General features: G+C 39.6%; 2 protein-coding genes across 2 annotated transcripts; both read left to right on the top strand.

Moving 5' to 3' along the window:
- Positions 1–7,289: 7,289 nt before the first annotated feature.
- Positions 7,290–7,779, top strand: NdufV3 (NADH:ubiquinone oxidoreductase subunit V3). Its single transcript, XM_065228118.1, has one exon. It carries the CDS (start codon positions 7,382–7,384, stop codon positions 7,691–7,693), a length of 312 nt encoding a protein of 103 aa, XP_065084190.1. The 5' UTR covers positions 7,290–7,381; the 3' UTR covers positions 7,694–7,779.
- Positions 7,780–8,221: 442 nt separating this feature from the next.
- On the top strand, positions 8,222–14,198 carry LOC135706503 (protein FAM177A1). The gene is made up of 2 exons (XM_065228117.1): positions 8,222–8,529; positions 13,591–14,198. The coding sequence occupies exons 1-2, from the start codon at positions 8,326–8,328 to the stop codon at positions 13,948–13,950; spliced, it is 564 nt and encodes a 187-aa protein (XP_065084189.1). The 5' UTR covers positions 8,222–8,325; the 3' UTR covers positions 13,951–14,198.
- The last annotated feature ends 11,530 nt before the right edge of the window (positions 14,199–25,728 follow it).

Genomic DNA, 25,728 nt, shown 5'->3' with positions numbered 1-25,728 from the left:
ATCCAGAGTCTCCTTGACGTATCTTAACATCCGTTTGAGGTGAACCCAATGATTCTCGTTCGGACAAGACTGGAACTGACTAAAGTAGTTCACGGCTACTGAAAGATCCGGTCTCGTCGTTAGCGAAGCGTACATTAAGCAGCCAACGAGCTCGCGGTACGGCTTCGACGTCCTCTGTTCTTCGATTCCTCGCGTCAGCTTCAACCGATTCTCCAAAGGCGTGGATATCGGCTTGCTGTCATTCATCTCGAAACGTTGCAGCAAGTTTTCGAAATAGTTGCGCTGATGAATCCGCATGATCCCGTTCGGCGCATCTCGTTCCACGGAAATTCCCAAGAACTGCTTTACTTCTCCTGCATCCGTCATCTCAAATTCCGCCGAAAATCCACGCTTCACAGCTTCCAAGACTTTCAGAGACGAGCTGGCCATCAAAATGTCGTCCACGTAGAGCACAACGATGACTTTGTTTTCCCCTTCGCCTCGTACGTAAAGACACTGGTCGTTCTCGCTGCGGACGAAACCCATCTTCACTATGAATGTGTGGAACCGTTCATTCCACGCGCGGGACGCTTGCTTCAAGCCATACAAGGAACGATTAAGACGACAAACGAGGCCTTTCCCCTGCTCAAACCCATCTGGCTGAGCCATGTAAATCTCCTCGTTGAGTTCTCCGTTCAAGAACGCAGTCTTGACATCCATTTGGTGTAGATGCATGCGTTCCTTATTCGCCAAGACCAAAACAGCTCGAAGGGTATCCAGCTTCGCCACTGGAGAATACGTCTCGGAATAGTCGAACCCTCTCTTCTGGCTAAAGCCCCTAGCCACGAGTCTGGCCTTGTACCGGTCGCCCGCTTCGCCGCTTCCATGCTTCACTCGAAAGACCTATTTGCAGGTAATCGCAGTTCGGCCTTCAGGAAGTCGCGTCAGCGTCCAGGTGTTGTTGCGCTTCAACGAATCCATCTCATCTTCAATCGCCTCCTTCCAGCGACCCCAGTCTTCGCGCTTCCGCAGATCAGCAATCGTGCTCGGAATATTATCGATATAGTTCAAAGCACTCAATGCGAATCCCGCGTACTCGACATCGAAATCGTCGTGCCATTTTGGTGGTTGCCGGTTACGTACCGGCCGATTTCCATCAACTAGCGTAGACTCCTCCACCGGCTCTGCTTCTGCATTCGAATTCGCATCTTCCTCAGCTGGATCTTCCGAAAAGCTTCCGAATTCATCATCCGATCCTTCTTCATCCGATTCTTCTTCATCCGTTTCAGCGTTCCGACTTTCCAGATCCTCATCCAGTTCTTCGTTCCGGCTGCGAGGCAAAAACAAGAATTCGCCCTCGGGGTTTGCCCGGCCCTCGGTCCGGCCATCAACCTTCGATGGTGCTTCGGTCTCCACAAACACCACGTCTCGAGCCACAACGATTGCTTCCTTCTTCGGGTCCCATACCCGATAGCCATTCGGAGAGTAGCCAACGAAGATGCCTTGCCACGATTTCGGATCCAATTTCCTCCGCAGCTCTTTCGGAATGTGAGTAAACACTCGACATCCGAATACTCGAAGTTTCGAAATATCCGGCTTTCGCGACTCCCACAATTCGAACGGAGTTCGGTTCGAATCAAGCGCACTGGTCGGGCTCCTGTTGATCAGGTACGCAGCCGTCTGGACCGCCTGACCCCAGAAAACCTTGCTTATTCCCGAATCCTGCAGCATCGCTCTCGCTTTCTCGACAAGGGTCCTGTTCATGCGCTCGCTAACCCCATTTTGCTCCGGGGTGTACGGCACAGTGAACTCTTGCTGGATCCCTTTCGACCTACAGAACTGTTTGAAACGCTTTCCGCAGTACTCACCACCGTTGTCGCTTCTCAAGCGGGAAATCCTCCTCTCGAACTTGGCCGTCACCATGGCTTCATACGCCACGAAACACTCCAGCACCTCATTCTTTGACTCCATCAAGTACACGGCGGTAAAGTGGCTCCAGTCGTCGATGAAGGTCACGAAGTATTTCGATCCATACAGCCCTGCTGGCGTAACCGGTCCACATACGTCCGAGTGGACCAGCTCGAGCACTCGCGACGAACGCTTTTCACCGCGCGACGAAAACGGTTGCCGGGTTTGCTTCCCTTCGACACAGGGTCCACACACGATCATGTCACTTTTCTTATCCGGGTTCAGTTTTAAACCCACTACCGATCCGTTCCGAGCAAGAACTTTGAGATTCTTCTCACTGATGTGGCCGAACCGGCGGTGCCACAACTTGAAGTCTTTGCTGATTCGACCGCACGAAAGCAACGATGTCTCACACGCACTTTGGTCCAACGAGTAAAAATCCAGTTCATAAAGCTTGTCCCGGCGCGCACCACAAGCTACCAGTTCGGAGTTGTTGAAGATTTTAGCTTTGCCGTCTTCGAACACTACCCGCATGCCAGCTTTTTCCACCTTCAACACCTAGAACAAATTGCACCGTAGCTGCGGAACGTACAGCACATCGTTGACAGTGCAATCGATCGACTTCCCGTCCACCACCGATACCACTTTCACCGTACCGGACTGTTTCGCGACGATCGATTCGCCGTCCTTGGCCACAGCGATCTCTACCGGCTTCTTCAACGGACGTAGCTCGGAAAATAACTCCCGGTCGCGCACTAGGTGGTCAGACGCACCGGAATCAATGAACCACCTTGTCTTCTGCGGTTCCATCCCGCCACTCACGCCAACAAAACTGACACCATTTCAGTCGGAGCTTTCCGCAACGTTCGCCTTCGTTTTCTGGTGACCACTCGGACCGGAACTCTTCTTCTTCTTTTCCGGACACTCGGCCATCTTGTGGCCTTCCTTCTTACAATAGAAGCACTTCAGTTTCTTCGGTTGCTTCACTCCCGACTTCGTACCGGAAAACGCCGCAGTATCACTTTTCGCGGTAAACAATTCCATATCTGCTCCCTTCTGCTTGGTCTCTTCGTCCAACAGCCGGCACTTGACGAACTCCATCGTCAGATTGTCCTCCGGCATCGTCTCAAGAGCAGTCACAACAGTAGCGAAATTCGGTCCAAGCGTCAGTAACAAGTGGCACACTACGTCCAAATCATCCATCACAGCACCTGTGCCGCGGTACTCCCGAACCAGTCTATCGAACCGCAAAAAATGCTCTTAGAGTTGCCCACCTTCGAAACGCATACCAAGTATCTTCCGTTTGATGTGCATCCGGCTGGCAATGCTCTTCCGCTCGAACACTCTCTTCAGCGCGTCCCAAACCTCCTTGGGGGTACGCTTGTCCTGGACATACTCCAGCTGGGAGTCGTGGATCCTCGATATCAGGAGAGATTTACACTTCTTCTCCTGCTTGGCCCGTTTCTCACGGGCGGCCGCCTTCTGCTTCTTCACTTCTGCATTATCACCGGCTTCTTCTTTGATTTCAGCAATATCAGCCAACTCCCGCTCGACGCAGTTGAGCAAGTCGTACTCCTCAAGCAGCACCGTCACGCGAAATTTCCACGCCGAATAATTGCTTCCGTCGAACAACGCCAGATGATACCGATCGTTCTGTATTTCCTCCACCATCGTAACACCGTTACACTTTACTCGGTTCCCGACACTTCCGAAGCGACCTGGGCCCACAACCTAAAGAGGGTTTCGGATGGACCAGGAGGAATAAAACGATTAACAACGCGATTTACAAGAAGCGATAAAAAGGTTAATGTGTATTCTCTCGTGTTTTGTTTACAAGTGATGAAAAATGAATAATGAACACCAGCAAAAGAAACTACAGTGGTGTAGGAAAAAGAGGGGCACCAAAGGTGCAGTGGTTGCCATCTCAACAGTTATGACGACAGAAACATTGAGAACCTGGTCATAAAGAATTGTATAAATACAGCCCATTCGGTTCACTACGTTCCAAGCACGATGATTTTAGCAAAGCGGGTATAGATGCGACTGTTCTAATACAGCTTTCATTCGTTGGTGCGTGCGCTGTTGCCAATACACTTCGAATTCAGGTCTGAACGTACGGTAGCAAGCGGTAGTAAATCACACAATGCAACAGTCAATTCAGGTATAAACCAACTGTCGCGAGGAGGCTGTACTTTTTGGAAGCCTGGTCCCACACTTCCTACATCTTACTCCACTTGGTCTAACCACATAGCACGCTGTGCTTTTCTGCGTCTTGTACCGGCCGGATTTGAGGAAAACACCATTTTTGCGGGATTGTTGTCCCGCCCATTGTACCCTTCCACTTTTAGCGACTTTCTGGATATTGGGTTCGCCATAAAGTTACGCCAGTTCGTGGTTCATTCCTAAATAGAGCTGGAACTAGGGCGTAACAGCTTTTGTGATCAATGACTTCTCTCGATGATTTCTCGGAAGTTATGGCTCTCCCAGGCGAATCGACATCACCATCGATTAGAGAAAGACTTCTACTACCCGATGGATATGTTGGTTTGTGTAGGCGTGTCTTGAATTCCGAGAAATCAACAAGAGAAGTCATTGTTTACAAAGGCTGTTACGCCCAAATTCCAGCTCTATCTAGATTCTCCTACTCCATTCACCATTTTCATATACCCTCTGCCAAAGATGGTCCTAAGCACGCGTCGTTCGAAAACTCCCAGTGCTCCTCGAGCATTGTCCATTGTCATATTTTTCATGCACAATAATTTTGTTTATTATATATTTGCAGTTCGTTTGCAGCAATTTTTGGAGCGATCCGTGAAGGGGAAGGCTTGCCACTTGTATATCCGAACAGTGGACCAAACAAGCCAGCAACCCCGTCCAAAGTGTCATGCATTATTGACAAATTGGCACAGTCCAGTGTGCAGTGGGTCGATTTAAAGGGAGATCTGGAGGCGCAGCGATCACATTGTCATGATTGTCTGGTAGTTCACTCAAAAATGCTATAACAATCACCAAGCTCGCTGTAATGTCACCAAGTGCCTCGTCACCCACGAATAGGCGTCTATGTCAGTGGTCTAATAACTCTTAGCGCGCTAATGGCATAGTTCCCCTGCCGCATAGAGAGTTGCCACAATGCTATTAGGTTAGCTAAGGTCAGTTAACTGACTGGTGGGAAACGGGAGCTTAAGCAATGGCTATTCTTTATGCATTTAAGAGATAGTCTACCAGAATGGATGACTTTTTTTTGTACAATTTTATGTTTTCTGCTGGTTTCGGTTGTGCAAAACATGAGAATTAACTTTTTCAATACTTTCAATTGTACAAAGCATTAGAGCTAGAAACAAGATCTTTTAAACACTACGCACCTTAACTGGTAGTTTGCTAAAAAAAATGCTGCAACAATCGTCAAGCTCGCTGTAATGTCACCAAGTGCCTCGTCACCTACAAATTGGCGCCTATGTCAGTGGTCTAACAACTCTTAGCGCGCTAATAGAGATTGCTAAAGTATGATTGTGTAAGTGATTTGTTTTCATCGGGAAAATTTTCCGCTATGAAGTTTTTTTTCCCGATGAAAACATTTTGCGTATACGTATACTTGACGCACACTACGTACGACAAACGTCAGCAATCTCTATGGCATAGTTCCCCTGCCGCATAGAGAGTTGCCGCAATGATATTAGGTTAGCTAAGGTCAGTTAACTGACTGGTGGGAAACGGGAGCTTCAGCATTGACTGTTATGTACGCATTTTTATGATGTAATCTAACAACAATGGTGTGTAGTGTTTACACGATCATGTTTCTAATTCTAATGTGTTGTAAATATAATTGAAAGCATTTGAAAAGTAAGATTCTAGTGTTTTGTATATCTAAAAACATTAGTAAACATCTACATATGAAAACATTCAAACAACGTTTACTTTAAAAGTTTTGTACACCTGAAAACATCAGAGAACAACAAACACGAAGTACAATTGAAAAAATCCGAACAACGATTAGTTCTAACGTTGTGTACATCCGAAAACATCCAAAAAAGTTTGGTTCCAGCATCGGGAGGCATCTACGTTAGAAAACATCAGAATACATTTACATATAAAAACATCCGAACAACGTTTAATTCTAACGTTTTTTACATCCGAAAACAACCGAAAAACGTTTGATTTTAACATCAGGAAACCTCTACATAAGAAAACATCAGAAAACGTTTACATATAAAAACATCCGAAAAACGTTTAGTTCTAACGTTTTTTACATCTGAAAACATCCAAAAACGTTTGTTTCTAACATCAGGAAACATCTACATTAGAAAACATCAGAAAACGTTTACATTTAAAAACATCCGAACAACGTTTAGTTCTAACGTTTTGTACATCTGAAAACATCCTTAAAACGTTTGGTTCTAATGTCAATAGATTGAAATTTTTGACGTCAGACCGACATAAGAATGGCAAAATTTTGTTCCAAAATTTCTGATGTATACACCATGTTACATTGCTTAAATACAACTAAATCATAATGTTTCCTAATGTTTGACATCAGGCATACATTTGATTTCGATGCTGATGTAGACATCAAAATCAAACGTTGGGCTAATGTAAATTTCTATTCGGGACCAATAAGCCCTTTGGCCCAGACCTTATATAAACGTCATTGAGTCAAGCCGACCAAAATTGTAACTCATTTGGTAATAAACTGACTTGGCACGAACCATTTGAAGTTTATATAGAATTTACTATGGGAATCTAAACTTTTTGTTCATCGTGTTCTAGCCTTTTTGTATATTGCTTAGCTACAACTTTGCGGAAGATACATTTGTTGTTATCTGCAGTGTGATATAGCAGCCATGATTATTGTGATCTATGCTACGAAGCAGAAACACCAATGTTGCCTTCTTGATTGAGCATAATCATAAGACATCAGTGACTTGAATCATTAATAACTTTCGTTCCTTAAATTTAATAGAAAAGTGATGTTGCACCAATTTGTAGCTGATAAAATTCCTGCAAGTACACACTTAATTTTTTTACTGAGATTGGCACCACCGAGCAGCTCGGCATTTTATTTTGCTTGATCTCAGTGAAAAACTTGCCGATATTCAGCTAGCAAAGCGAAGTTTTGCTGATATCTCAGTAAAAATAAATGCCGAGCTGCTCGGTGGTGCCATTTTCGGCAAACAACTAAGTGTGTATCTGATGTATTCTGTTCGGTCGGTGGAGGCGAACCAGCCCAAGGCTGAAAGCCTCCCTAATAACGATAAATAATAATATTCTGTTCGGTATGTCCAAAGTAGTGCCTGCCCTACTCGAGATAAATTGCGTATTAGCTTAAAGGGCCCATCTCATAAATTCAACAACATTACTTCTTCGTTCACGCCGTTCAGTGCGCAAGAGCTGATGTATATAGGCCTTTGACAGCTCAGTTGCAGTGATTGAATAACCGCTGCTTTATTTTCTTTTTAGGTGGTTATCGGAACACGGTTCCAACGAGACTGGAAAGAAAATGATCCGCCAAATCCTGCTGAAAAACGACATCCTCGTCCGGCTGGTGGCTGCCCGTGCCTACAGTCAACCTCCAACGGCTGGAAAACCCGGTGCGGCCACCCAGGCCGGTGCACCAAAACCACTCAGTGGCGACGTTCCAGGGCTGAGTAGCAAGTGCGTTCACAGCAAGTCGGGACCCATCGGTCCGGGTGCTGCCCACGATGCCGACTACAAGGTTCCGGAGTACTATTGCTACGACAAGAACAGTTACTTTGAGGCCGAAATCGAAATGGAGAAATTCCGGTTGCCGCAACCGTCTGCCAAGCAGTGAATCGATGCCGAACAGTAGCAGTGAGAAGTGTTACGGAGGTTAACGTGTATATAGAATAGAAAAATAAAACTGAAAGTTGATGAAAATTATGGTTTTCTCGTTATTATTGTGTTCTTTATCTGTTTACTATTAAATAAAGCCAGATCATTTTAAATGTCATTCAATAGAGTATTTTTAAGGATCTTTATGCGGATATGTATCATACAATGAGAATGCGGTTGAAAATAAATTCATGTATAAAATCACGTTGGAATTTGAAAAATTATTCATAAATTTAGCCTAAATGTTTTCAGCCAAATTAAGTAATTCCCACAAAATTAAATAACTCAGTTAGAACTTCTGAAACAACTCACATTTCCTTTCATTTCTGTTCTTGTCAAATTTTGACACATACATATTTGACATCTCCACATAATGAGATCGTTGCACCATAGTTTCCAAACAATAACAAAAGTAATATACGGAGAAAACGACGTCGCAGGATATATTGCAATTTGCAAGTCGTGTCCTTGGAGGGTCTAGTCAATCAGCTTTGCTATCAAAAGTTGGAAGCATTTATATTTAAAAAAACGAGTTTTGTGCATTTAAGAACACATAGGTATCATCAGCAAACGAAACATATTTGGGCAAAGATGACCAAAGTGGACATACCGATGAAGAATAAGGTTGAAGCGTCGGCCAATTTCATCCAAAATGAAAAAGACGTAGAGGTCCAGGTGCGAGCTCCGAAAAGGGTGTTGCATTTCAGCGATGGAACAATGGAGGAATTCAGTGACGATGAGAAGGACAAGGTGGATGCTGCTGGATCGGAGGGAGGAGTGAAAGATGTCGATGAGGTAGGGATAATCATGTGTGGTTTTGAGAAAATCTCTTACTTAATGATGAATTTTCGTTCAAGACGAATGATTCATAGCAACCATCAAGGTTGTTTATTTATTTTTCAACATGAAAATTAGTTGAGTGGTAATCCACTAGGGGGATGGGATGGAGAAGAGTGTTACGGTTTAAGTCTCGGGAGCATTGTAATGAACTGTGTATTCTTATTGGAAATATTAAAGTTGTAATTCCTTGCCTCACTGAAAACGGTCCTACTCAGAAACTGAGTAGTTTAGTTTAGTTTTCTTTATTAACGAGACTTTCAGCCTTGGGCTGGTTCGTCTCGTAGGAAACTGAGTAACTTTTACTAATTCATATGGTTAAATTTCAAAATATGTAAGCTACTCATGCTCTGAGTGACCTACACACTAAGATTTTATTTCCGTGTTCGGTACATTTTACCGAAATCAGAACAGCTGAACGTTCGGTAAAACTTTGACCTTCATTTTAAAGGCTCTTGAATTTGAAAATAATTTCAAAACATGTTCAACTAAATGATCAAATCTTGTCATTTAAGTGGATATTTAGTATCAAAGTAGCTGAAAAGTAATTGAATTGAATTGCATAAATTTTACCGAACAGTTCAGCTGTTCAGATTTCGGTAAAAATTACCGAAGTCGGTGATAATTTCCAAAAGTGTACGTCTTTAGAAATTTCTCCTGTGTGCTGTTGCATCATAATTCTTGATTATACTTCTTGCATGGCCTTAATTTTCTGCACAGATTGGGCGATTGCATGATTTTCAAAAGATTGTAAAATATCAAAATTAAAAATCTGAAGCAAAGCCTCTGAAAACAGTTCATCCGAAGAAAAAAAAGGTTGCTTATGAACAATAATTATTTAAGGAGAATATTAAGCAAAGCTACTTTGTGTTTTGAGGGTAGCAAATCTCATCGTTCAGTAGCTTTGCAAACTAGCTCAGAGAGTGAGTCACTTTTACTCAGTTATGAGTAACTGTTAGTCACTCGTATGGAGAAATTTATAAAAGCATAGGTCACTCAGAGCGTGAGTAGTCTACGGTTTTAGAAATTTCTCCATACGAATGAATAAAAGGGACTCACTCGTTGAGTAAGATTAGTTTTCAGTGTTCTGAGTGACCTACACACTTAGATTTTTCTGCCGAGATTGGCAACACCGAGCAGCTCGACATTTTATTTTGCTGGATCTCAGTGAAAAATTTGCAAACTGCGTGTGCATTAAACGGATGTATGTATGAATGTTCAGATGGTGGCTATTGGTGGACATTTCATGCTATGGTTTAATTCTGTGGATATGTACAATTTTTCAACTCAATACAGGGATGAGCCAGCCAAAGGCTGAAAGTCTATTTAAAAAGAAACTTGAACCAGCTCAGAATAACAAAGATCTTGTGATCTTTAAAAAACTCAACGCTTTTAAAGATGATCTATTGCTAAGAGAGCTATTGAACAATTGCTGAAACATTCCTTGATCTTATTCATAACTCAAAAACATAGTATGTTTCACCAACTTCGGTAATAGTTTGAACTGTTCGGAAAATTTCAGGCATCTTGATTAATTAACTTAAAAAATTCAAAACCATGCAAACTCCTTTATGATATAGCTGACACATGCAAGTTCCACTTCGAATTCTGGCACTAAGCTCTGCTTGTTGACAGTCATGAGCCTCGGTTTTGAAATTGGAAACAAGAAAAGCTTCGACCAAGGGTTCTGGTGCATTATCAAATATCAGTATTGATTGGTGAGAAGGCGTGTATTTGGAGAGATCCCAGAATTTTTCAAATTACTAGGAACATCACGTTTGAAAGAGGATTCTTGTGAGACCTATATTTTGACTGATGAGTAACATTTGAAAAGAGCTTATCAGCTTTTGTAAACAAAACTTGTAACATCCTTTTCACACGAACTGAACTTTACCCACATTCCTTTATCTTTTTGACTACAGTCACCCCAGTATTATGGGTTACCCACAATTATGGGCACTTTCTTTAGATTAACACGCAGAACTGACTGACCCATAATAGTGACTAGCTGGCCCATCATACTGGGATCTGGGATGACTGTATTTCTTGGTTTTATAAGTCTTAATATCCTTATGAAGATGCTCTTCACAATTGACAATGTTTTATCCCAAGTAACATTGCAGGTTTTATCGAGGTTTTATAGCATTCTACAAGTCCAAATCATGGTCTACAGAACCCTCATAAAACCAAAATTGTTATTTGGGTAGCCACGAGATTTTACAGTGAAAAATATTCAATAAAACATAACTGTTTGGAGTTGGTTGGAAATGCTAACATGAAGCTTTTTTAGTGTGATGATTTATTAGCTAGAGAATGATCTTTAGAAGAGGGTAGGTGGATAGTTCCGTTAGAGTACGGCAGTATGAAAATTGAATAGAAGTTGAAAATGAGCGAAGGACCATTAATGCGACAGTTTTTGAAGATAGACGCACATTTTTGCCTAACCCGTACGATGTACGCGGGGACTTGAAGTATGTCTCCAAGTCCACAGGCTGTTTGTCTGTGATAAAAGTATCCTAAACTAAATAAATTAAATATTGCTAAATTATCGGTGCATTTCATATAGGGAAAAAGTTGGCTTCGGCAATACCTTAACCTATTATCGTCAGGGGGGTAAACAAAGTCCTAGAGCACTCAAATTTGGCCAATAGTTTCTCTGAAACACAATGTATCCATATGCCAAAATTGAGCTCTCAAGGACGCTGTTTACCCCCTGACGATAATAGGATAAGGTATTGCCGAAGCCAACTTTTCCCCTATTTTGTTCTTTTCTGTGTGAATTAATAATAGTCAAATTTTAAGTTTATGTGCATTGATGTACAAGTTGTGCAAGGTACATCTTAGTTGCAAATTTATTGAAATCTTGAAGATAGGTGAAATGGAAGTAATGTCGGCCTAAATGCGACTAATTTGGGCCCATACATAAAATCAGCAATCGCCGAAATTTTCAATAGCGACCAAAAATATCCATTAGTAACGTCCCAATGACGCGTTCATCTAGATAAAATTGATAATAACAGATTTTTAGCGATGGGCCCAATCTTAGATCCATAGGACATCATTAGAGCCATTTCCCCTATATAGCTAATTAAGAGAATGATGTCCAATTCCAATTCCATAATTCTCGCGTAACATTTGAAAACTGCCTATCCTCGTTGATTGATTATCGTCATCGACTTTCTCTTTGGTTTACCACGGCAACATAAACGAATTTCTCGCTAAGGGTACGGTCAGGGAAGACGCGATTCGCGACCAATTCAAAAGAATCTTATTATTTATTATTATTCCTTGCGTGAGTCGCATCGCGTCTCGTCGCGTGTCGTTCGACAGAAGATGATGTTAGCTTGCGCCTGAATCAACACACTGAATGGTAAATTCATTTGCAGTAGGATTATTCGCGAAAGAGAAAATCGATGAAGAGAATCGATCAACAATGATAGGCCCTTTTCTCGCCTTGCGTGAGAATTATCAAAATCTCAGAAGTTTGTCATTCAAATTGTGTGAAATTTGAAGAACTATTTAATTTGATATTCAAAGGTTTTGGTGATGGTATGATTTTAGCTGGTTCTATTGTTTTGACACCCACTGTATCGCAATTAATTATATGATTTGAGTAGTAGCTATACTGAAGATCCGCGAGATGTCGCCCCTTCAGTGGTAGGAAAATCATTTTTGCAGTATGGAGAATATCAGAAAATCCACGATATGTGACTAAACATGCTTTCACAGAAGGAAACAAATAAACGAGTGTTTACCTTATCACCATAGTAATGTTCTCGTGCAATTTTTGTGCATCTAAAACTGCCCATAAAGACGATAATGAATAAAATCTGAAAATTCTCATGCATTTCCAAATGGTTTCCTACCATTCCCATACATTCGAAGTGACTGGCCCTCTAGATGTGGATGATGTCAAAAACAACCAAACATAATTAATTGATCATGTTTTGATGTATTTGATATCATCCACATCCATAGGGCCAGTCACTTCGAAATTATGTGAATGGTAGGAAACCATTTGGAAATGCATGAAAATTTTCAGTTTTTATTCATTATCGTCTTTATGGGCAATTTTAGAGGCACAAAAATTGCACGAGTACATTACTATGGTGATAAGGTAAACACTCGTTTATTTGTTTCCTTATGTAAAAGCATGTTAAGTTACAAATCGCGGATTTTCTGATATTCTCCATGCTGCAAAAATGATTTTCCTATCACCTAAGGGGCGACATCTCTCGGATCTTCAGTATAGCTACTACTCAAATCATATAATTAATTGAAGACAAGGTTGGTAGAGTCCTTGAATGGCTGTGTCATGACTGATTTTCCATGTAAAATCAGCCATGATTGTGGCCATTTGTGGATTGTATTAACTTGTCCTTAATTAAAGTTACAATTCTAGATAGAGCTGGAATTAGGGCGTAACAGCTTTTGTAAACAATGACTTCTATAAATGATTTCTAGGAATTCAAGGCACTCCCACGCTGACCAAGAAAACCATCGGATAGGGAAAGTCTTTCCCTACCCGATGAGGATATTGGTTTGCGTGGGCGAGCCTTGAATTTCAAGAAATCATCAAGAGATGTCATTGTTTACAAAAGCTGTTAGGCCCTAATTCCAGCTCTATCTAGAATTTATCCTAGTAGACGAGCCTGAGATTGAACCCACGGTAGCGAGCAGAAGTAGAAACTCGACGTACTCCCTGAAACCGTTCCCTTCACGATCGACAGATATAGATGTTTTTTTTTTTTTTTTTTTTTTTTTAAATCAGATTGATAGTCTGAAGTTATTTCAAGAAAAATAATTCTTTAAATTAAAACCAACAATTCTAACAAACGCTTAAGCAGATGAAATTTCAGTTAAATTTGTCTTAATTTGGTGATGTTATCTGAGTGCGTGATGGAAATCAGAACTTTTTCGGCCATATTTACTCCCATAACTACAGACTTCAAAAATGTCCAAATGAAGTTTTGCCAAACATCTATATTTCTAACTCATCCTCTTACCTCTTCCAAACAGTCCAAAATGAACTGGAGCGACTGGATGTTGCACAAAACGTGCAGATTGGGCAGCTCGGTTCTGGCAGGGTGCGATTACGTTGGTGAAGGCCTAGCTTCGTTTCTCGGCATCACTACACCCAAATACAGTTTCGAAATCGAAGAATTCAAACGAATGCAAGCGGAGCAAAATGCGGAAGATCATGCGATCAAGAATTTTGTCGAGCAAAATCGACCGACCAGTGGAGCCGGCGGAGCTGGTGAGCCATCGGAGGAGAGCAGACCAACTGCAACGACGATGGCGCTCACGACGACCAATTCCGTTGAACAGAACGCGGTAGGCACGCGCGTTGGAATTACCAATGACATTGAAAAATACTAATTTTATAACTTATTTTTAATGCTGAGTAGATTTAATTTAAGACACCAAATGAGCACACATTTAAGTCAGTTGTAATCATTTAGTTATAAGGAAACAGAATGTAGAAATTATATATTTATCGAAAAATGAATATATGAAGGACAGAGCAATTTGCTGGCAAGCTGAGCATGATATGTTTTTCAGATGAAATATTGTAAATTATCTTTGATATGAGTATAATAAAGTTTTATTGACTACTTATGAAGCATTATTTTATGATTCAGTTCAAGCAAAAGCCATGATTTTCGTCAATCTTATCATTTCTTCATTCACGAATCTAAATACTAGGTTGACCACGCTATACTGGAAAGTTCGGCGTTTCTCAGGGGTTCACGTCGTATACACACTAAGCTTTTGTTTCCGGGTTCGGTAAATTTTACTGAAATCAGAACAGCTGAACGTTCGGTAAAACTTTGACCTTCATTTTAAAGGCTATTGAATTTGAAGATGTTTCAAAACATGTTCAACCTTGTTTAAATGATCAAATCTTGTCATATTAGTGGAGATTAAGTGTCAAAGTAGCTGAAAAACAATTGAATTAAATTGCATAAATTTTACCGAACAGAGCTATTCAGATTTCGGAAAAAAAAAATTACCGAAGTCGGCGATAATGTCTAAGTGTGCATACGCATACATTAACAATCGTGAACTTTTTGAGATTTCATAACGTACATATCACCGTTATAACTGAAACGTTCCTTAATCCTTATTTCATTTATCAAAAATATATCTTGGTGGAGCCGGTGGTGGCGTTGTAATCATATTTGTTCGTAGACGTATCAAACATCATATTCTTTCTTCTGTAGAATCAAAATTTGGACAACTTGCTGCCTATTTGGCATTCCAATGCGTAGGCCAGAAAATTTATTTCAGAACTTACCCGTCATGATTTTAATGCAAAACATTGCTCATGGAATAATGCTCAAAGCAATTCCAATGGCAATATTCTGTTTGATGATTGCACTATGCAGGTTATTGCACTATTCAATATCAAAACAACCCAACATGCTGTTCTTCAGCAAGAAATCCTTCAACTATTGATTTGGTCTTAATTGATTCATGTCAACTTTGTAGCCAATTGGTTACCAATGCCCTATTTTGGCTCTGATCACCTTCCAGTAACTTTTGAAATATCCTAAGAAATAATTTCTAACAACAGCTCTACTTTCAATTACCATTGAGCTGATTGGAAGCAATATCAAACATTTATGGAATATAACTTTAATCCAAATATTCCTTTGCAAACCAGAGATGACGTTAATTATGCTCGTGACGCAATAAACAATCACAAACATTGCTTCCTTAAACAGTAATGCTGTTTACGCTTGGATTGTCAGGTGAAGAAAAGTTAAATCAGAGACACTTTTATGCATTTATTAAACTATTATTCAACTGCGGGAAATTTAACCCGAAAACAGAACGGAAGACAGTATTGGTTGTTTCTTTAGTTATTGTTTTCATTTTTCTGACGAAGCATGCATCACACACATATATAGATTTTTATTACATACATATCCCAAGCAACACACAAGTTCTATAACAGTTTATATAAGCCTTTTATAACTGAATATGGTGGTAAAGAAGTTTACTCAACAAAATTGCATAGAGTTGTTACTTGGGATACATGTCGTTGCATGAGATTCGAACTATGTACCTTCGAATCAGCTATCCTAGAATACATCATATGGGCAGCTCAATAATCAATAAAAGCTTGCTTGAAAATGAATACCTATCAGCACTCCCGGTTGCAACTCTACAGCTATATCTCTTTCAACGTGCAATGGGAATGATCAATTCATTCATCGTTGTTTTAAATTAGACCAATTACACCACTTCACCTCTCCAATTTCCAAGGAAAGAATGATGGGTTATATTTTCAACTAGATCAGTAAATTCATTGTCTTGAGTGATGCGATCGATGATTGCAATTTAAATTAATTAGGTGAATGACACAAATAAAAAAAGGGTTGAGCTTGGGATTGAACTCGCGAACAGCAACATTGTAAAGCAATGCAATGAAATCTAATAATGGAGCTAGAAAACATTAGACGTCGATAATAAAGCATGTTATTAAATCAATTAAAAGGTGTCAAATTAAAGCGTCGATGTATGTGCAAATTGCACTTATTTAGTTTATTATTAAATCAAACTTCTGGTGTTGAATTAAGAAGACAGTCAACGATTTTAATGAGTAAATTAATCAGATCAGAGCAAACAGCGGAACAATGCATTGCAATGGTACAACTATCGATCTCAATGAGCTTTTTTCAGCTCATAATTCGCCAACCCGTTTTCTTCAGCATTGTTCACTGTACAGCAATTATTAAAAATATACGTTTATTTGTGACTCTGCCTTGTTTTTTTGGGGGAATCTCTGATACTACTTCTATAGTTGATACAAGAGCTGCCTGAGTACCAAAATGCGAGGTTAAATTCGATTCAATTATAATGGACGACGATCTTCAGTTCTTGATCCGTCTGAAAAATGTCCGTAGGAGGCAAAATTACACTCTAAAAGATTTTCGAAGAGATTCCAACAGCCGAGTAGTTCTGCAATTCGTTTTCCTGAGATTCAGTGAAACAATTGCCGAGACTCAGCTAACAAATAACATTTTGCTGAGATATCAGCTAACAAACAGTTATTATGTAGACATATCAGCAAAAGTAAATGCCGAGGTATTCGGCTATTGGAGATTTTACCGAGCTAGATTAAGTGTGTAAAAAACACGCGATTCTGTCATGAAAGTTGTCTGGCGGGATTTGCAAAAACAAATTAAAAAGCGATTTTCTGCCCTGAAGAACAAAACTTTTAAAATAATGTTTCGAGATTAGACCCGAGTTCCAAACAATTTTGGAAAACAACAAAAATTAAAAAAAAATCCAGCGTTTAAAGATGGTGGAAAGATTTTGGTCACAAATTCGGAAAATGGTCAGAAACTTGCTAAACAGTTGGAGAATTCCCATAATTTCAGTTTGAATTTTATTAGTCTTATTGAAAATCAGGTTGCTCGGAATAATCGGAATATTTTATTTAGGGAAAATATTTTTGAAGATTCCTGGGAACTTTATTTGAACGAAGTAAGCTACAACTGAAAAAAAAAATATATTGAAATATGAAAGCACCAAGTGAGGATGGAATTTTCTCTATCCGCATCAAAAAACTCCCAGAGAGTATTGTATTTCTTGGTAATATTATTTCACAGATGTTTTCATTTGGCATACTTTCCTGATAAATAGAAAAATGCAAAAGTTGTGCCAATAATAATGAACCAGCTGAAGCTTCTAGCTACCGTCCAAAAGAAAATTTGCTTTCTTCAATATTTTAAATAAAATGATGCTTCACATCAATACGAATGTGCAGATGAGCAGTTTGGATTTCTCATGGGCATTCAACTACTCATCAACTCATCAAGAGTTGCAAATTTAATTCGTTCAAACAAATCTGAAGGCTGCTCAACTGGAGTTGCTCTTCTAGACATAGAAAAAGCATTCGACAGTGTTTGGCATGAAGCTAAATTGAAGAAGTTTAATTTTCCGCTCTATACCTATTATGAAATTAGTTCAACATTATTTAACTGACAGAACTCTGCAGGTAAATTATTAAAATTCCAAATATGATCGACTACATGTTAGAAGAGCTGGAGTTCCTCAGGGTTGCATTCATGGGCCTATATTGTATAACTTCGGACCTGCCTGATTTGCCTCAGGGTTGCCACAAATCTTTGTTCGCCGATGACACATGTATTTCCGCTAAAGGAAGAAGTATTCGTGTTATTTGCAGCAGACTTCAGAAAAGTTTAGGTATTTTCTCTTCCTCTTTGAAGAAATGGAAGATTTCTGCTTACGCTTCCAAAACTCCACTTATAATATTCTCACATGAGACTAGAGCTCCATTTTCGAAACTTAGTAGTTTAGTCATATAGTCACTCTGAACGGAGCTCCAATTTCTTGGTCTAGTCAAGTGAAATATACTAAACTTGACCAAAAATTAACGCATCCAAGCCAAATGTAACAATGTAATGTATTACTTGTAAGCTAAGACCACAGTTAAAACATTTCGGATTAGATTTAGTTTTCACCAGTAGACATAACCAGTTAAAATCATTGTTAGGATCCACTAAAGACCCAATTAATGTTTTAGGTAAAGCAGGTGTATATAAAATAAGTTGTAATTATTGTAACAAACAAACAACGGAATTCAACTTTACTCAACAGTGATTAAGGACATGGCTTTTCAAGTTACTACCTAGGACTCATCAACGAGTAAGCAGCGGAGTACCTAGTTTTTCTTCAGTCGAGTATTAGTACAAGACACTGAAGAAGTCTGCACATTGTAGACGAAATACGCGTATCTGTCAAGGATAAGCAAATAAGGTAGTGGAATTAAATGGAAATTACTAATCCTTCTCTCTCTCTCTTTATACAGGTATTCCACTAAGACGCCCACATTGATCAGGATACCACAAATCCAATTTTTTGGAAAGTAAGACTCGCAAAGCGATCCTACAATCTCGTTCTAATCGACAGGTAGGAAACGCTCCACGTTCCCGATTGTGGTATATAGAGTGGAATATTAATGAATAAAAATTATAACTTTATATGAAGGTAAAAAAAATAATTGCGCAATGAAACACTCAATTTGAGAAAAATATCGTTGGTGTGAAATATCGTGAGGGGAAATCCCCGCACAGCTAGCAGCCAATAGAGAAACGGATGAAAATAACGTAGGGTATAAATACGGGCTATCTTAGCTCGTAGAAGGTAGGCAGTACCAGCGTACTGAGCTGCCTAACCTGAAGACCAATTGCAACCGTTTGAATAAAATCATCCAAGCCAGGATGATGGATCTCAGAAATATCGATTTTGCAAACAAGATTCGCTCTCTCCCAGATTGTGCTAAGCCATTCTGGAAAATGGCAAAGATTTTAAAAAATAAGCCGAGGTCCATCCCTCCCCTTTTCTCTCCTAATCAGAATTCGGTTCCATCTTTACTCATAACCCCAGTGGAAAAGGCCAATGCAGTATTGGAGGCAATGTCTAGAGTCGCTGCCACCCCCCGTAGTTGTCCCTGACGAAAGAAGAATATCGGCTGATGAGGTGATAGCAGCGATTAGATCAACCAAGAACATGAAGGCCGCTGGTGTCGATGGAGTGGTCAACCTCGAGTTGAAAAACATGAGTGTTGACTTCTTCGAGCACTTTGCAGCGGTCTTCAATATGTGTTTGGTGCTTGGCTACTTCCCTGGACATTCCAATCCACAAGCCTGGCAAAGACCCTACCAGTGCCAAAAGCTATCGGCCATCTATCTTGTCCTCCATCTCGAAGCTATTCAAAAAGTTGATACTCAGCCGTCTGCTGGTGTTTTCAAATGATAATAACATCTTTCTCAAAGAGCAAATCAGGTTTAGGAAAGTCTGTTTCAAATACATCTGCCATGGCATTTTTGGACGTTGAGAAGGCGTTCGACAATGTCTGTTATGATGGCCTAGTGTACAAGCTGCATCGATACAACTTCCCGATCTTCCTTGTCAAGATCATCAAAAACTACTTGTCGGGCAGATCATTCCAGGTCCTCTTAAACAATTCACCTTCTGATACGTTCAACGTTGATGCTAGGGTTCCCCAGGGTAGCCTCCTTGGTCCTATCCTCTTCAACATCTTTACGTCAGATGTTCCTCCCCTTCCGGGTGGTGGTATTTTGTCAATGTTTGCGGATGTCACTGCCATCATCTATAAGGGTCGACTGATCCGAGCTCTGACGAAAAAAACTCAAATCAGGCCTGGATGTTCTGTCAGACTATTTCAAAATCTGGAAGATTTGTATCAATGCAGCTTAAACACAGATCCACACTCCAATTCACCTCGGCTTGTCCTGCCTGGTAACTTAAATGTCCACTATGATAATACTTCCATTGAAAGGTCAAGTGAAGTCATCTACCTTGGTCTCACCCTTGATAACAAGTTGCTGTTCCGTTCTCATGTGGACAAATCATCCACCAAGTGCAACATCTTGATTAGGTCGCTCTATCAACAGAAAGTCCACCCTTTCCATTAAAAACAAGCTTGCCGTCTACAAGCAAATCATCCGCCCCACCATTGAGTACGGAACGCCCATCTGGGAGAGCTGTACTAAGTGCCATCACCTCAAACTCCAAAGGATCCAGAACAAGATCCTTTGGATGATCCTCAAGAGTCCCCCGCGGACTCGAAATTCTGAGATCCACCGCCTGACTGGTCTTCAGACACTGGAGGAGCGGAGTATGCTCATCCTCGAAAGGTTCAGAGACGCCTGTCTGAGATCACAGCACGAAATCATACGCGATCTTGCAAATTAGGTTAAATTATTCATATTTAGGTAGGTTATCAAATTATTTCTTTCAATTCAACCAAAAATGAACCCCAAGGGGCTATTCTGCAGACTAGTTGAAAAACGTGAATGCGTAAATTAGAATAACAAATTAAAAAAAGATTAGCCTGATAGGATAATCAATTAAAATGTTAAAACAATGTAAACCATAAATAACAGAAATAAACATAATTACTACTTTACTCGTAGAAAGTATTCTTGTGACGAATTTTGGAGGTGACGGACCACCAGCAGCAGCATAAACAGCAGGAGCAGCAGGAGAAACAGCAGTAGCAGCAGAATCAGCAGCAGCAATATAAGCAGCTGCACCCGTGGGAGCTGCATCGCTAATTCGTGTAGCAGTGGCCGAGGCTGGAAACCTCGGTCCGGTCACGACACCGACCAGGTACAAATTCCTCTGCTGTTAACAACGGTCAGCGAGGAACAAATTCTACATTCGTACCCGTAGGCACAAATATCACCCCTGCTTCAAATTCTTCATCCATACCTCGCTGCTTACAATGTTCAGCGAGTAAATTGAGCTACCTATGCTGCTCTTGCAGCGGGTATAAATAAAAATACTCAAAATTTTGACTTAGGAATCATTACTGTTCATAAAATGGAATTTTTACAGAAATCATTAATTGACATGATTACTGATATGCTTAAATCTAACTCCATGTTTGATGCTATTCAAACTGGAGTAAAATTTTCGAACAATATCGTCATGACTTTGAAATTCAGTAATGGATTTAAATTATTAAATATTTTGAATTGGAATATTATTGGAATTAGATTAGTACTTAACCAAAAATTAACTTTTAAAGATCATATTGAGGGAATTCAAGCCAAATGTAACAAATATATAAAATGTTTGTATCCTCTTATATATAAACAGGAAATCCAAACTTTGCCTGACGAATAAACTTTTAAGCCGGCGCCGGTGGTGTAGTGGTAAACGTGACTGCTTTCTAACACCCCGATGGGTCTGGGTTCAATCCCAGCCGAGGTCGGTGGGATTTTTCTGAGGCATAAAAATCTCTGGTCACGTCTTCCTTCGGAAGGGAAGTAAAGCTGTTGGTCCCGGCCCATGTGTGTTGAATGGGTGCGATATCCTACGCAGGTGTGGCAGCTGCCTTCCTGCACATTCGATTGTCGTCAATGGATGGCAATCGATGTCCGTCGGTGATTGGCACTAGATTGCGGAACAGAGACCGACGTTAAATAAAGGAAAGAAGAAGAATAAACTTTTAATATTTAAACAAGTTTTTCGACTGGTTATGCTTTACGCTGTGCCAATATGGTCTAGTTATTGAACTACCTTTATACTTAGATAAGATTTAGTTTTAGTATTTAGTTTTAATATGTCAATTGTTATACTGACATGCAGGTATAGAAAACCTGTTTAAAATAATGAATTACCAAGGCAGAAACAATGTAAAAATACTTAGATATTTATCAAAACAATTAAGGCTGGTAAGTTACTGTAGCAACTGGAGCACCTAGGTTAAAATTAAATGTAATTTATTTTGAATTTGAAACAAATAAAAAAACGGGCCATTCCAAGCCAAGTGTCGGAGGCACGTGAAATTGACCTCTTCCGATTTGGATCAAATTGGGAGGAGATGTTTATTTTGGTCTAACTTTTATGAACCCACATTTTTGTGTCGATCGAAGCACCCCTCGGCCCTGGGGAGCATTTTCTATTTTTCGTGATTTTCAAGAAAGCACTACCTTCTTTTATCAATATAATCGGGACAAATAAAGCGACAATTATCATTAAAGAATATTATTATGAGAAAATTAGACAAGGAATCTAAGTATTCAGTTATTATGTTTGTACAGTGTTGCCAAATATTTTATTTTTGCATTTAAAATCTAGAAACGCAAATTTCTCGGATTGAGTATATTTAGATTTTCATTCTGACAGCACCATCGTGTTTCCCATCCTTTTGCGTATTTACTGAGATACAGCATTTTGAGACAAGGAATGCTTAATATTATGAGAAAAAAAAACGTTTTCTTCAATTTTATTTTCACCCGCTCTTTTAAGTAAAAGAACTCATTTTGCTCGCCTACTATTTTTAATGATTTTTTTTTGCAATTCTGCATCATGAAACCTATTTTTTTGTCATGTGGTAGAGTAACGTAACGGCCAACATTTCCTAAATCAAATAATAGTGCGCAAAGGTAAGTTTTGCTCATTGAAAAGCGTGCGCAAAAATAACTTTTGCGCACACTTTTGAGTATTGCCGTACCTCTCGTCTACCAACCGAGAGCTTGAAAACTTTTTTCAGTAATATTTCATAACCTACTGGATCAGTTAGTTTTGGTCATACACGTGGACGTTCATATGCAGTTAATCTTGAAACAGTGATCTTTACAGATAGAAATAATGAAATTTCAAAAGAGTATTTTTCAAAACTCGTGCTGACAAATCTTCATTTTGAAATTTGCTGCATAAATAACTATTTGCAAGAAAACATGAACTTGTGAAACCAAAAATCACAGTGCTACCAAATTCAAGTTTAATTTTCCAACTAAAACTATAATGGGATTTTTTGAGAATATATCTGAATTCAATATTTAATTTGATAAGACCATCGTGTTCCATAGTCTTTTTACATAAGATAAATTAACAACAAAAGTTTCAAGTATAGCTGCTGTGATGAAGAATTTAGGAAGAAAAAGAAAAAAAAACATTATAAGGAAGAAAGTTATTAGTCTCATATGGAATTTTGTAAATTTTGAGATAACAACGATATGCAGTAGCATTTTGAATTTCATATTATGTCAGCCATTCCATAGTAAAACGATATAGTGGTTCTCAGAATTTTGTAAAAATTGGTAGTTTTGTTGTTTTCGCAAAATAACGGGTGTTCAATAAAAAATGAGAATGATTTCAGTGCCGTCCTAACTCCTAACTTTTGATCCACTTGACCCCATGACCAACTTGGTCATCTCAGAGAGAAAGCAGTAGGGTGGTTGTTGCGTGCTGTACCAACATCAGCATTGTTGACGGCTACACCCGTCTTGAGTTGTTACATTCAAAGTGTTTTTATGTTACTTCATACGCGAAGTTTGCAATTTTCAGTGTTGGTTGGAAATGCTATCTAACATGAAGCTTCAGTCTGATAATTTATTAGCTACAGCATGGTCTTAGAAGAGGGTAGGTAGATAGTTCCGTTAGAGTACAGCAGTATGCAAATTGAATAGAAGTTGAAAATGAGCGAAGGGTCATTAATGCGACAGTACAAGTCAAACGCACACATCTTTGCCTAACCCGTACGATGTACGCGGAGGTGATTGTGTTAGATAGCATTTTAAACCAACTCTGAAAATCGTAAACTTCGCGTATGAAGTAACATAAAAAAAACACTTTGAATGTAACAAGTCAAGGCGGGAGTAGCCGTCAGCAATGCTGATGATTGTATAGCACGCAACAACCACCCTACTGCTTTCTCTCTGAGATGACCAAGTTGGTCATCACGAGAGGAGCAACACATTAGTTGGGTAAAGAAGAATTGCATTATAACATCCATAGACTGAAAATGCTTTCGGAAACGTAGGGCTTTAGGTAGTGGTGAAACGCCGCTAGTACTATTCCACAGCCGCAGACAGTATATTAGCAAGACAAGCGCACACTTTTTTGCCTGTAGATTTGAAAACATACTTCAAATCTCCACGTACATCGTACGGGTTAGACAAAGAAGTGTGCGTTTGACTTGTACTGTCGCATTAATGGCCCTTCACTCATTTTCAATTTTCATACTGCGGTACTCTAACGGAACTATCTAACGGGTGTTCAATAAAAAATGAGAATTTTTTCAGTCATGTAGCTAGTAGAAAAATGTTTTTTTTTCAACGAATTTAGTTTTTTTTTATTAAAAACATAATGTTTATTCTTTAAAAAAACGTCAATGAATATTGGAGAAGGGGCCCTGGTCAGCCATACGACGCAACTTAGTCGCGATGCTCTCACAAGAGCGCTGGACGGCACTGAAATCACGGAACAAATGTGAAGAAAATTTAGTTCTTTTAATTGATCGATCATCTATTATGTTAACTTTTTCCGTTTTTGATTTGTAGGCGTACTAAATTTGTAGTATTTTTTTCTTAGAGAAAGTTGATGAAGAGAATCGATCAAAATCACTTGCACTCCTGCTTGCAAGTTTAGTTACAAGATTACAACTCTGGAGAGCATTTTGTGTGGTCGTTGGGGGCATGTGGTTCTGAATATGGACCAACAGGCAGATAAATTCTATTCTTACTTTTTACTGTAATAAGCTTGTTGGCCCAGAAAAGGGCCGTTTTGTTGCCAAAGTTGGTGATGAAACTGTAAAGAGTTCATAAAACAGCAAAAGGGTTTATCTTCCATTTAATTCCACTTAATTAATTTTGGTATCCATGACAGATACGTATTTCAACTACAATGTGCAGTCTTCATCAGTGTCATTCCCACTAAAGAACTTATCAAAATCTAACCCCCTTAAGTACTCATCCCCTAGGTAAAAAAGTCAAGATCATAGGTATAAAAATCATTCTTCATTCATTACTTCATTATGATGGCTACCAAGCCTTTGGGGATTTTCCTTATTAGAGATTTGTGTAGATTTTTCTCCTTTAGCTTACTTAAATCTTTGGTTTTTATTAGTTAGGTAGGTTCCGATTCAACACATTGTAGTTTCATTTTTATACCTATGATCTTGACTTTTTTACCTAGGGGATGAGTACTTAAGGGGGTTAGATTTTGATAAGTTCTTTAGTGGGAATGACACTGATGAAGACTGCACATTGTAGTTGAAATACGTATCTGTCATGGATACCAAAATTAATTAAGTGGAATTAAATGGAAGATAAACCCTTTTGCTGTTTTATTTAGCATTCCGCTAACAACCCAATTTCATTACTTCATTGTAAAGAGTTCGTCTGTTGCTTCAAACCGTAGACGACATCGATGGCCGCTGGCGTGTTCAGTATAGATGACAGCATCACGGATCACATTTTCCAAGAACACCTTCAGCACACCTCGTGTTTTCTCGTAGATCAGACCGGAAACACGTTTGACACCGCCACGGTGAGCCAGACGACTGCTTTTGCTGCTTCTGTTGCCTGTTCACCACGACGTCCGAAGCGAAAATGAGTTGAGGCTAGACAGCAGCGCTCTTTTATTTTTTTTGTTGGGATTTGAACCACTGCGACCATTAAACTGATCTCTTTTATATCTTTTCAGGTTAAAGCAGAATGATGCGCAAACAAGTGGTACTCGATTATGACGACTGCGTTTGGGAACAACGTTTATTTCATGAAAACAGTGAAAAAATTATCACTCTTTATTTGTACTTTGGATAATGCTTGACATTACCACTTTTTCAATAGTTTTTTGTTAAAA

This window comes from Ochlerotatus camptorhynchus, unplaced genomic scaffold (assembly GCF_037179485.1).
Source record: "Ochlerotatus camptorhynchus isolate MF236.1 unplaced genomic scaffold, CSIRO-AGI_Acam_v1.1 ptg000282l, whole genome shotgun sequence".
NCBI lineage: Eukaryota > Metazoa > Arthropoda > Insecta > Diptera > Culicidae > Ochlerotatus > Ochlerotatus camptorhynchus.
This window is presented reverse-complemented; position numbering and strand designations above follow the sequence as displayed.